Source organism: Harpegnathos saltator, unplaced genomic scaffold (assembly GCF_003227715.2).
Source record: "Harpegnathos saltator strain DR-91 unplaced genomic scaffold, Hsal_v8.6 scaffold594, whole genome shotgun sequence".
Taxonomy (NCBI): domain Eukaryota; kingdom Metazoa; phylum Arthropoda; class Insecta; order Hymenoptera; family Formicidae; genus Harpegnathos; species Harpegnathos saltator.
The window spans coordinates 1310080-1323770 of record NW_020230420.1 but is presented as its reverse complement, the minus strand read 5'-3'; the positions used below and the strand labels follow the sequence as shown (position 1 = coordinate 1323770).

Genomic DNA, 13691 nt, shown 5'->3' with positions numbered 1-13691 from the left:
CAGAATATATTGATCAAGCATCAGAGACAGAAACCTGCAGATTTTGATCTTGCAGATTTTGATCTTGATATTGACCGTGAAATAAATATCAAGATTCAGAATTGCTTTTCATTAAATTTCATTAAATATAAAATATAACCTTTCCTACCTTTCTCAACTTTCACGATTTTGATTAATAATTTTGTTAATATAAAGCTCTATGTGGAGTATCGATTTTAAAATTCCAAGTTTGGAAATCCAGGATCTTAAAAAAAATATTTACAACACAGGACTTTAATCCAATACAATTTCGTGAAAATTCCTCTACCGGGAGTCTGGTGGCTTTAACGCAGGGTGCAACAGTTCATAGATACGTACTGGTCGCCTTAGCAACGGCAGCATGGCAGCGCCTAGTGCACGTGCGACGTTGAACGCTGTCAGTTATGTGCACGGTCGTGCAATTTTGCAACATATGGACTATATGTAGTTTCGATTTCTTTTCAATGTCAGATTGCATCGGACCGAGCTGTAATCACTCTCGTAGGGGTACATCACGTAGGGATAGCAAGCCGAATCACGTGAAATGCCTGAATTTTGGGCAATCGATCCTCGAGCTCGACGTCGCAGACCAACTTGGCTGCTTCGCGATGTCGAATGATGTTCTCGTGATCGACCAGAAAGTAGCTCGCATACCGCGCACTGAGAAGAAAGACTACGTGCGCAAATGGATCGAGACTCATGAGAACGGTCAGCCCGATTTGAACGATGATTTGTCCCAATTATCTCCGGTTCTCGGAACCTCGACGACTGAAACTCGCGAGGGGTCGCCGGTACTCGGTAACAGTGGAAAACGACATAGAAAAGGAACCTGTACAAGTAGGCACGCTGCAACGAGAAGCGTGGATAAGACCGAAGAGCGTGGAAGCCAGGAACAGAATGCACAGTACTCTGCAAACTGTATGATACAACGGGATGATGGAAGGGAAGGAGAAGACCGGAGCAAACAGGAATACTTACATAGGATTCAGTGCACACCGCCTTCTGCAGAGATGATTGCTGATGGATCTCCTGTCCTTGGCACACGTTTGTATTCTTATAAGAAAAAACGGAGAAAATTATTGCATGGAACAGAAGGCTGTGCTCTGTCAAAACGTTTGAAATTATATAATGATAAAATCACAAACAGACACACGGTGGAGTCTGATAATAATTATGACACTCTGAATAAGAAGTCTGTAGATCACAATGAGTCAGAAGAAGATTCAGATAGTGATGCTGAAGAAACTGTTTTCCAAATTGAAACAGAGGAAAGTCCAGAAAGATTACAGATATGTACAAAGATGCTTTTATCATCAATACCACAGATATTGAGCTCTGAGGATGGCTCAAGTCATAACAACAACAAGGCTAACCTAAGAATAGAAATAGATACCAGTGATGAAAGTAATGAAGAAGAACATAATAAATTTTCAAGTACAAATAACAGTACCAACAATAGTGTGAGTAATATTATTGAAGAAGTCGATACACAGGATACGTTACCTGTCGTGGGAACATCTCAGCTTATCTCATCCAAATCTTTGTTCACCTCTGTGTCTCAATCTAAGCCCTCGCAACTGACCGCCAATGATTTAAATGCAACTTATTGTTCCGAGGCAGAAATAATACAGGATCAGAGTGTGCATTTATCTGCGAAGATCTCTCTAGTACCATCTTTGACTAGAGAAGCTACAGGGAGTAAGTCAACACAGACTCCCATTATTAGTACGATAAGCACTCCCTCGAAAGTGTCCTCGGACAAAATCATGTATGCGCGCCTATTAGATTCTGGAAAGAAACGCCCCAAGCCTAAGAAGTAAGCAAATCTAACAACCGTGATACAGTTTCACAATAACGCAATTTGCATTGTCTAATGTTATGTTGTTGTTACAGGGGAAGCATGGTTGCAAAACTACAGTCTCTGATCAACACGCAAATATCCAGCATTCGTATTTGGCGTCATCGGATGAATAAGAAGCATGATGCTGTCTCAGCGCGATTTATTAGCGTATTCGTGCGCGATTGTTTCAAGCGGTTCGGTAATCAATTTCTAAAGGGTATTCTAGTCGAGGATCGTTTCAATCTTTTACAAAACGACATAGAAATCGAGGAAACGGAGTCTTGTAATCTTAAAACTCTATCGAGGAAAGCCTCACGCAGAGATTTGACTATTATGCTAGTCTGTGATATAGTCGGTACGTTGAAAATGTTGTCGGAAGTTGTAATAAATGTTCATCCACCCTGGGACATTTTAGATAAAGACAATCTTACTTTAGAAGCAATATATATAAGCATTAATCACAATCATGATATATCTGACTTGGATCCTGGTAAGGACAATTCGTGTACACATGATAAACGAATTGTCAAAGAGTTTAACTGTCCCTGTATAGAAGAAGAGAGAGAATTACCGTTTTGTGCGAGAAGACCTAACGCTGATAAACCTGATGTGATGCAACGAATATTTGATTTCTGATATATTTTGATATTATTATATTATTGCGTTTTATTCGCGCACATCCAGGCTCTACATTGTAATTCCACAGCACTACCGATTCACAAATGATTTACATATTATATGTGTTTCACTTTTTTTCTAAACTATTTCTGCAACTATACTCTTATAATGAGAATGCTTTTATCTTATGTCTCTTAATGTTCAAATGTTCTGATTTACAGTTTTATTTAGGGACATATAACTGTGATAATCTGATTATGTAAATTGATTAGTTTATGTTTATATATGAGTTAATATTATTTTTAGTTTAACGTTACTGAAAACAATAAATGTTAAAAGAATGACCACAATCAAGTACAGTTGTTACTATTCAAGTACAAATTAAAGTTCGTTTATAATATGTGATATTACTTTTATAAGGGAACAATGCATTATTGTTATAAAACAATTTAACATTTTATATCATTGATAAAAGTCATTGATATCATTCACAAATTATATTTTTAAAATAAACGAAAGAGTTTTGTTTTTGAGATGTAAATAAAATGAAATAAAATTATATTTGAAAACGAATTGTAAAATTTTTTGAAACAAATAAATATAAGTTAATTTTCGCAGAAAGTGAAGTTCTAGATTTCTATGTAATCTAGAAATAAACAATAAATAAAATAAGCGTTTAATCTGTCGTTGAACATTACTTCGATTTCGAATTTTCGTTGAAAACAGCTATTTATATAACGGATATTTTAATATTAATAACGGGAAAATAACGGGTCTGTTTCAGTCTACTCCAAGTGGATTATTGTTTAGCCAAGATTCACACCCGTAGGCATCACGAGGTTTTTCCTCCTCACCGCTAAATGGCGCTAGGCAGTCCATTGAGTCGTATCTTACAGGTCTAGCTGTTATTCCAAAGTGTAGTTTCACATCAAAAGATGTCTCTGTATCTTATACAATTTATTATTCAGTGTTCTCTCCCGTGTATTGTGAAAGGTGATTCAGTTTCGAGTTGACTTGAACGTATTTTTTACATTGTAATCACGTTTGATAATCACATTATCGTAGATAAACGACTAAAATTAACAGTCTATATTGCACAGAAGTAAGCAATCTGCAGTGCTATTTCAAAATCATTTTACCGTTGACGTGTGACGTGTCCCATTTGACAGTAGATGTGATATCAATTAGATATATAATTTAACTCAAATTTGCGTAGCGTTATGTTAACAATATATTGTTTTGTTTAATTTTTACAATAAATGGCTGTAATTATCATTGTTATGTGTCCATAACCTAAGACGTTTTTGAGGACTTGCTTCTTTTACAGTTCTGATAGATAATGTCAGTAGCTCAGGATCGACCAGAATTATACGAAGAAGTAAAGCTCTACAAAAATGCTCGTGAGAGAGAAAAGCATGACAATCAAGCAGATTTGTATGCTGTGGTAAATACATTGCAACATTTGGAGAAAGCTTATATCAGAGATTGTGTCACGCCAAAGGAATACACAGCTGCATGCAGCAAACTGTTAGTGCAATATAGAGCAGCATTTAAGCAGGTAGGAATTAAGAGTATGAGGTAATACTGCCTTCCAATACATTTGAAAATATATTTATAGATATATTATTCTAACAATCAACTATATATCACTATAGGTACAGAGCGATCAATTTCCAACAATTGATTCCTTCACTAGAGCATTCCGCTTGGACTGTCCAGCTGCTCTGGAGAGAATCAAGGAAGACAGACCAATCACAATAAAGGATGACAAAGGCAATACTTCCAAATGCATCGCAGACATTGTTTCCTTATTTATTACACTTATGGATAAGTTACGTCTGGAAATTCGAGCCATGGATCAGTTGCATCCAGATCTAAGGGATCTCATGGATACCATGAATCGCCTCAGCATACTACCGAGCGATTTTGATGGTAAAGAAAAAGTTGCAGAATGGCTCCAGATCCTCGACAACATGTCCGCCTCAGACGAATTGTCCGACACTCAAGTTAGACAACTGATATTTGATCTAGAAACATCCTACAATGCTTTCAACAAAATTCTCCATAACTCCTAATCTTTTGTACCTAATCTTTCTGCATTATCTATAATATAGACCGCGATATATATATGGGCTGTAATATTATACGTTTGAACAGAATAATTCAACAGATAAATTCAACTCTTATTATTTGCACGCATTGTATTCATTCATTACTAGTTTGTTACTTTTATCTCGACAACTTAACCAGTGCAAAGAACTTTCAGTCATTCTTATTTACTGTACATACCGTCACGATAAGGATATTGGAGTTTTTATTATAGATAATATTAATTAAATCAATTATGAATATATTCATGATGTTTTCATCTAAATTGTTCTTGTGACATTCAAGTAACATTATGTTACCTATTTTATACTTTAATTATACGTGAGGCTCACGGCATAAGAATCCTACTACGTTAAAGAATCGGACTATGTTATAAAGAAAGAGAGATATGTATAAAAAATATATATATATATACATATTAATATATATATATAATCTACATATACAAATACACATTAACAAAGAATACTGAACAGAGAGTCAGACTATTTTATATATTCGTTGCAAACCAACAGATCTGTCGAGCGATACTTGCATCGTCGACTAAATTAACTAAAGAGCGTAACAGCTATAACGAAACCGCTACACGGAAGAATACTCGATTTACGTAAACGAACATCGCATTGAGGCGATCCCTCTCACCGGCCAGCCATCCACAATCGGCTCCATTTCGCCGAGAATGATATACCGCCCTGAACGCCCTTTGTTCATCTCGAGAGACTCGCGAGGCTTTCCAAGGCGGCCCGGCAACAACCGCGTTTTATCAGCGCGCGTCAAGACCCGGGGGCTCTCGGCGGCGCGTTTAACGTGCAACAATGACGCCGGCGCGCTCAAAGCCGATATTTCGTCGGTTCTGTTTGCGGGCGATGGTAACGCGCGGGGGTTAATTCGCGCTGCGTCCCTTTGATGTGCCAAGAGCAGACTTTTCCGAGTCGTATTTACGCGGGCACACCCGGTATGCAAATGAAGAGGGTGGTCCTTCGGCGCTCGCTGATGCGCGCGCGCCGGGCGCGCGGAGTACAATAACGGCGCGCACAACTATTGACTAAACTAAACTAAACTAAACTAAATTAAACTGAGCTAAACTAACAGCCAGGTTGTATCTGCAGTCGCAGGGCCCGGCTGCATCTCGCCGCGCCTGTGTTCGTGCGCGCGCGTGCATCGGCGCGCGGTGTCACTTGGGGAAATTTACATGCAATAGGAATGCCATTAGTACTCGCCCGTGAGAGCGAGCTTAGACAGTTCCGGCCCTCGAAGAAACACGTATCTTCGGCTCGGCTTCTTCGCCAGCCGGCGTGGCGAAGTCGCCGTAGACACTGAAACTCGCCGAAACACCGTATTACCTGGGACTATACTGACGCACCTCACGACAAAATTGCTCGTATCGTATCGTACAAGACGGTCGAATCCTTTTTTCCGATCGTTCAACGGCTGCGGATCAATTGCCGAACGACTACTGGTCCGCAGCAGAATCTCGTTTTTTTGCAACACCTGGTGTTCGATGGTGTCAATCTCACGCGAAAATTGCAGACCTTCGAGTCCTAGCCCTTGCGCGCACCTTGTGTGTATTCGACGAACGTTTCGGCGGATTGGGGTTCTTACGGCGAACTAGTCGAGTCCCGACCGACTTCTCCTTCAGAATATCGTAAATCGAGCCACACCTTTAAGCGTGTCATTTTGGTCCCGATCTCCAAATCCGTCTTCCGCCGGGCCCGATTGAGGCTTATCAATGCCAAACTTTAAGATGTCGGGCCATTCTACGCGTTGCGACGCACTTTGGAGCGCGCGCGCGCGCGGTCTTCATCCAACCTTCCAAATAAGGATGATCCTCTCAAGGCAATCCCGGAGCTATTTCAGCTCGGCTCGAACATTGCCAAGCCATTCTTTCGCCGGGCGTATATCTTTCCGGACACAAGCCGCCGCCGAGATGTGTGCACACGCGCACGCACACCCTCGCGACGTCGGCTTATCCGTCAATCTGTTCGTTTACCTGACGGTGTTATTTCAATATAAATCACTCGGTCCCGCCGACGAATATGCTTGCCTTTGACAGGGTGATTTCGCTCCCTTTTTCACTTGTGCCTTCATATAAAAATTCAGATTTCGCGGGACGATTCGGCAGCTGCGGAAAATCAAAGACTTTGATGTACGGTCTTTCGGTCGCGCCGCGCGCGCGTCTATGCGCGACATACGATGTGCAAAAATGAATCGATCACCGCCACGTCGGTTATTGCCGATGGTTATATTGGCGATGAGAGGAATGCAATTATTATTGTACATCCCGACCAAGTCGCTCGCCTCGCGCGCGACTAGTTCGCGACGGGAAATTGCAGTCGCTGTTGAGATTATACATCACCAAATTATCGCCGTTGCATTACGCGCTCGCTGTATTAGCGCCAATTGTCAAATATCGCACGCGTGGAATTTCTCACATCCGACGCTGAACACTTACGCGCTTCGATCGGAGGAACAAATTCAGCTGTCGTCGCGTGGAACTTCAGAAAATTATCGTTGTTGTATCAAATACCGTAGGCGCGGAATTTCTTACAGCCGGTTGAACACTCGCGCGACAAGCGGTGGAATAAATTTCGCAGTCTCGCGTCTCGCGATCTTCTCGCGATCCTCTCGCGATCTCTCCCGAAAGGAACACGGCTCTTATTGTGCCGTGCGTTCAAGATAAATATGGCATAATGCCGCGTGTAACAACGCAACGGTACTCGCAGCGCGCGCGCGCGCGCAACGCTCTCGGAGGAAAGAAAGTCTTCAAAAGGGCAAGAGCAGACTCGCGCTCGCGCTCGCGCGCGCTTTCCCATGTCGAATGACGGGAGCATTCAACACGGGATTATCTGCAGACGTCAGCGTTATCTATAGAAAGCAGCAGCACGTTTCTCCTCTGAACGACGATGATCTTGACAAAAGGAGGTAGCGGAAAGCTGCGAGTTATATGCGCCCGCTGTGACTCAAAAAGGATCGTATTGTCGCTTGAATTACACGCTTCAAACGCCAACAATATCCACGTGCTTAGCCGCATCGTCGTCGCAGAGCTACCTCGCGTTACTCCGCGCGCGCGCGCGCGCGCTTTCTGCTCTGGTTATATTTCTACCGTCCCTTGCTTGGCTTTCTTTCCACATCGTCGTACCGGTATTTTCTTCTCTTTTCACTTCTACACGAATAGAAGCACGGTTGAACGGCTATTAATTAGAAGTTGCGATGGGGTGAATTCTTGAAATATCGTGCGATTCCGGATATCTTTCCTCTGTTTTGTCTCTGCGAGTGATAAAGCGGAGCAGAAGAAGAATACGAGCCGTGTAGAAGAGATACACCAACGTTGCGAGAGAGAGAGAGAGAGGGGGGGGAGAGAGAGAGAGAGAGAGAGAGCGAGCCAACGTTTTTGATCGTACATGTAATTTTCAGCGCGAGAGAAAGTTGATTGACGTCTCAAATGCACCGTTTTCAGTCGGTCGGTAAATCAACCGATAAAACCGAGGTGCGAACGACCACTCGTTGGAAGCGGGGCAGCCTCGGCTTCCGAACGCAATTTATTTCACGTCTCTGCGACTTTGTCACGCGGAGATATCGACGAGTGCTTCTCGAATCTCGATTAGGCAGCCAGGTCCGCCGCAACAATGTTGCGTGCCGCTGGATCTCTCGAGTCGAGTGCGCCGCGTCGGAGCGAGAGGTGATGCCGGCGCGAACGTACTACAATGTAACCGGGCGCGACGCCGACAAAATCCGCACGGGCGCCTTTGAACACTTCAAACCCTTCGAACGAGCGTATCTCGACGGGAAATCGGCGCGCGAGCCTGAAATAAACGCCATTCTTCTCGGCGTCTCACGCGAGACGTGGTGTTTATGCTCGTCGCATGTGCCCCTGTCATGACACGTGTATTATTATTACGACACATGGCACTCGCATATTGTTGCGCAGAGGTGCCTTATCTCTTCGTATCTTCAAACGCGGAACTTGAGACTTTCGGCAGTCTTTATCGAGCGCGCGCGTAAAGTACGAAGATTCGCGCGAAGTTCGCCGGAGAAATCTTGTGCGGAGATATCTCCTCCCGCGTAACCCGTGCATTTTTCTCAGATGGTACGCGCGCGCGCGCGCGCGATTTCGAGACCTCGGCCACTATCACGAGCAACGTCGAGCTCTGCGCGATAAATTCATCCTTGGCTGATGTATGGTTGCGAATGTTCGCTCGCCAAGAATTAGCTATCGAGTTGTCATCCGACTGCAATCTAATGCTGAGCCAATGCTGGCTGCCGGTATCGGGCCGATATCGAAAATCCGGCAACCGGTTATGGCCACAGGATCGACCATAAAACTATATGAGAGAGAGAGAGAGAGAGAAAGAGAGAGAGATCAAAATGCGATACATCTATTGTGCAGGATATGCCTGACCTAACTAGTCGATTTCCACTTTTAACTTATGACTACAGAACACGATTCGCTTCCAGCCAAACTGTCGAATCAAATCAGCATTTGCAATTAAATTGCGGGTGCGTCCAAATCAAAGTCTCTGGCAATAAAAAGTCTCTGCCATTTAGTGCGTGCTAGAGTGATAAAACGTTGCTGGATACAGATTAAAGTGAAAAAAAATATAATCATTTCCACTATAAGATGCAAGCATCATTCCCTCTTCAGTTTTACCTCCAATGGTTTTCATGCACAATTTTCAATGGAAGAAACTACACCAATACATCCGAGAGGGCGCTCGGCGCTGCTCTGGTAGCGTTCAAATCGAACGCAGACATAATCGTTCCGCAATTTGTTTGTGTGACGAACGCTTGCTCGGCGAGAGGAGGCCTTTCTTTTCAATCGCTCGCGCGACTCTAACGCACATCCTACGTCGGGCAAAAGCTCCGCTTTTGCCGAGGAGGAGGAGGAGGAGGAAAGAGAAGGTCGATCCCGGGCCGGTGAGAAAATCCGTAGATAAAAAGTGGCTCGACGGCGCGGCGGGGAAAGGCCCCCCCTCCGTCCCGTATAATATACATTAATATACGGTGCGGCGCGTACGTACTCGCGTGTCTCCCTCGGCCTTCGTGTCGCTTGAGAGGCATATCACACATTGAGAGGACGTGAGTCGCTTTGAAAAATCGTGGCCGATATGCCGGCGGAACGAAGAAAAAGGGACGGCACGTGAGGGCTGGGCGGTATATATAAGGGAGGGAAGGAGGAAGGCAGGCAATGCCCCGGGTACATAGTAGCCGTCGCACACGCCGCGCGCTCGTCCTCGAGCGCGCGCGAGAGCTCGACGAAGGTGCACCTGGGCTCTCAGATATGCGAGTGGCAGCGCGGCGCGCTTCGACGTGCGCGGCCCTTCGTCGGGCGAAAATTTTCCGTGGATCGTACGGATAAGCGAAGATCGACGGCGTAAGTGAAATTCTCTCTCGCTTTTGCCAGCCCGCCCGCGCCGCGCCGCGCTGCCACTCCCGGCATCCCAAAATCTTCTGGCTGGCCGATGCGCCCCGCGTCGCCCCGTGCGTCTCAAAGGCGCGGAGAGAAAGAGTCGACCGGCTCCGATCTCTGGGCGAACTTTTTTACGGATTTCCCGCAGTCGCGAGACGCTGCGCTATCGATCCCGCTCCGGTGCATCTGCGGTCACGAGCGGCCGGCTGCTCTTTCTCTCTCGTCTCTCTCGAGGACTTTACATCGTTCGAATAAGCGAGCGGGCGAACGTATGCGCGGAACGATATAAATGAAATTGCGCCTCGCTTCTAGTATCCGGCTAGTATATCTTCGATTTTCCGCATGTCTGACCTCAAAGGGGCCGAGCTTGCCGGTTCGCCGGTTTTTTGCCGGATTCGCCGTGAAACACTATCGATTAGCCTGCGCGTCCGCGGTCTCGAATATGCGATCAGCAACCCCGCGAGACTCGTCGTCGTCGTCGTAGCGTTTCACTCGTATTTCGCGAAGCTTTTGGACGGACGAGCGAACGTCGATCGGGCGAATGAAATTCTACGCGCCCTTCCGCCGTGAAATCTCAAAATTTTCGCTCGCGTGTCCCGACTTCGGAACGCGATGCATCTCTCATTCTCGACGTATTTACGTACAGACGCGTGACTCCCGTCGCAGACGCGTCGGCCGATCCGACGGTGCAGCTGCTGCACGGAGAATTGCCACGAGAGAAGAAATTCACGTTCGATACGCATCTTTACGGGACTCGGGGGCGGAGGCTGCCGCGTCGCTCGCCTCGTTGAAACGCACAACATTCTGCACCGAGCGTGGCGCAATTTTCCAGCTTTATCTCCGCGACAATTTCGCGGAGTGGCCCGATAATAAAGAAATACACTCGGTCCCTCGGTGCGAGCACAATGCCGCCGCAGCCACCGGCGACGCTGTGTGATCGAGATTACCGGGAAGGTGCATACGACGCGCAAGGTGCATCCTTGGCGCGACGCAGCGTCGGCCGGCGCTTTGCGATGCTTTGATGAGCCCTCGAGGGACGCATTCGCGTGCTGCAAATGCACTCTTGGAACGCCACGCCCAGCATAAAGAGCGGCGTAGCCGACACAAACGAAAAATTGTGTACTGAGCGCACGATCGTCGCGCGAGTACGTGTGTGTGTGTGTGTGTGTGTGTGTGTCTGTGTGGGTGTGTGCGCGTGTCTACGCGTCGCGTGCGTATGCGTGCGGCAACGCATCGCCGCAATTACCAAAATTACACCGCCTTTCGCTCGCAGGCACGCTAACGCCGAAACGAAAACCAAGATATTTATTTCCCTCGCGAGAAATGTTCGATACACGTTATTAGCCCCGCCGGGAAAATCTGACTGCGATACTGGGCTCGTGAAATCGCGCGGAGAAACGCAAGGCCGACAGTCGGAAAAATGAGAACACGCCAAGTCAAATTGAAAGTCCAATATTAGCGGAGATATTTATGGGCCGCACGCTCTAACCTCGCCTAGCAAGATAAACACGATGGCTCGAGTAATCGCTTGAGCCCACTTTGGACGATGTATAATCTGCGGCAGAAGCCAGAAGAGAGAGAGAGAGTGCGGGGAATTGTATCTGTAATTTTACGCGTCGTGTAACACAGAGAGAACATCTCGAATTTGTATGCACACATACATACATACACACACACCGCTAATCGTAAATCTGATAATTCATGCACTAGCAATAACACAACGCAATAATAATAACAACAATAATACCGCAAATCTTACAAAGAAAATTCCAACGCGAAACGTCGACCGAGCGGATTTCGAGGGAGAAACACCGCGCTGCCGTCCAAAGAAAATACCCACTCGTACTAGAATTTATTTTTAATAACTACGCCTCTCTCTCTCTCTCTCTCTCTCTCTCTCTCTCTCTCTCTCTCTTTCTCTTTCTCTTTACTACTCACGTGGCTGTTTGACTAATTCTTACAATGCTCGCCGACAGCGTCGGTTTTACGAGCGCCTCGTTCGTATCTCACCGGACTGTCAGCCGCGGCGAAGGGGGAGAGGGAAAAAAATGTAATTTCGTAAAGTCGGGCAAATGACGAAATTACGCGCTGCCGAGCGGCATGGGGCGGTTTTCACAATCTCGCTTCCTGAGGGATGAATACAGTTCTAACGGGAGCCACCAGGGAGCTATTCGTGTGCCGCGGGGTCCATCGGCCGATCGTCGCAACGCACCACCACCACCACCGCCACCACCACCACCACCGCCGCCGCCGCCGTCGCCGCCGCTGTGGCTTTTAATGTCCAGCTGGAACATTATTCGTCCCCAGGGCCGGGCAAAAATCGAGATTATCGAAACTTGCCGTTCGCCGCACGACGTCCGGCGCTATCGAATATCGGCGATATCGAATATTACGGACGAGAAACTCCGAATCAATTGTTACGATAATGAGGAAGAGAGCCGTGCCTCATCTGCGAGCCGGCCCGAGTGTAAAATACGCGGCAATTAGCGCCGGCCAATTGCAGCGCAACTTGCACGGCTATAATGTGTAACATCGTGTAAAATTCCGCATCGAGCGGCGATGAGAGAGAACGGAGAGAGGTAAAGCGCGCTTCAATGTGCTGTGTTAAATAATGTATGAACGTCATAAATACTGAGGATACGCTCTCCTCCGTGGATTCTCTCAAGATTCCTGCCAAGTTACATTTTTTCAGCAAGCCGAACAAAGGGCTATGGACGAAAGGTTTAAACGAGGCAAGCAGAGGGCAGTTTATTCCGCCAATCCGCCGCGGCGCGGCGCTTCCCCGTTCTCGACGATTCGCCGTCACCCTGGCGATTTCTTATATCTTCCTGTCCGCGCCCCCTCGAGAAAGAGCACGCATTATGGACCATCGCCGGCGAAATCATGCCAAGTGGCTTTCGACGTAGCGAAAGCGCGGCCGCATTATGCGAAAATAGCATCGACCGCTCTGGCGACCGGCGGAATTGCGAAGAACGTCGCTGGACACAATGCGTCGCGCGCGAGAACCGCAGTATCGCCCTCCGCCCTTCGCGCCGCTGCTCCTTCATGCGGCAATCGAATTTCTAGATGCGCCCGTGAACTTCGCCCTCGGGAATGCGGCGCTGCTCGGCCGGAGAAATCCAATTGTTCGTCGTTGATTCCTTTGTAATCGGCCGAGCTACAGTGCATATACAGATATCCGCCGCCGCCGCCGCCGCCGCCGGCGGCGGGCAGGTAACATTTTAAAGGGAAAAATTCATTCCGCCGCCGCGCCGCCACGTCGCGATGCGATGCGATGCGATGTGATGCGCCGGTCCGCCGGCGCGATCGGAGAAATGTAAGCGCGGTATTCCGACGTGCGGCTGCGAAACAAAAGGCCGGATTTAATAATGCCGCGCTCCGACGGCGGAGCTGCGCTGCAATGCGTGCGGGAGACGAGGAGCGGGATCGATAGCAAACGTGTCGGTACATTCGTACACGTTCGAGTACATTCGTACGTTCGATCCAATAAAAGTTTGCGCCCTGCCGCGGGCAATGTTGTCGTGCTTCTGATGTAGAAGATACAAAGCGGCAAGCAGATTAATTCAATAGCACAGAAGAGCGGCGGCGGCGAAACGGCGTTAAAATTGGAAGAGGCGGTGGCGCAAGAAGGTGCGTCGCGCCCGTGTTTGGATCCCGGGGCGGATGTCTCTATGCGCTAATTAACCCGCGAATCCCCGG

General features: G+C 46.9%; 1 protein-coding gene across 1 annotated transcript; it reads left to right on the top strand.

Moving 5' to 3' along the window:
• The first annotated feature begins 381 nt into the window (after positions 1 to 381).
• Positions 382 to 4665, top strand: Vps28 (vacuolar protein sorting 28). The gene is made up of 6 exons (XM_019842851.2): positions 382 to 1834; positions 1912 to 2491; positions 2698 to 2735; positions 3261 to 3315; positions 3813 to 4034; positions 4132 to 4665. Exons 1-6 carry the CDS (start codon positions 423 to 425, stop codon positions 4549 to 4551), a joined length of 2727 nt encoding a protein of 908 aa, XP_019698410.1. The 5' UTR covers positions 382 to 422; the 3' UTR covers positions 4552 to 4665.
• Positions 4666 to 13691: the final 9026 nt, after the last annotated feature.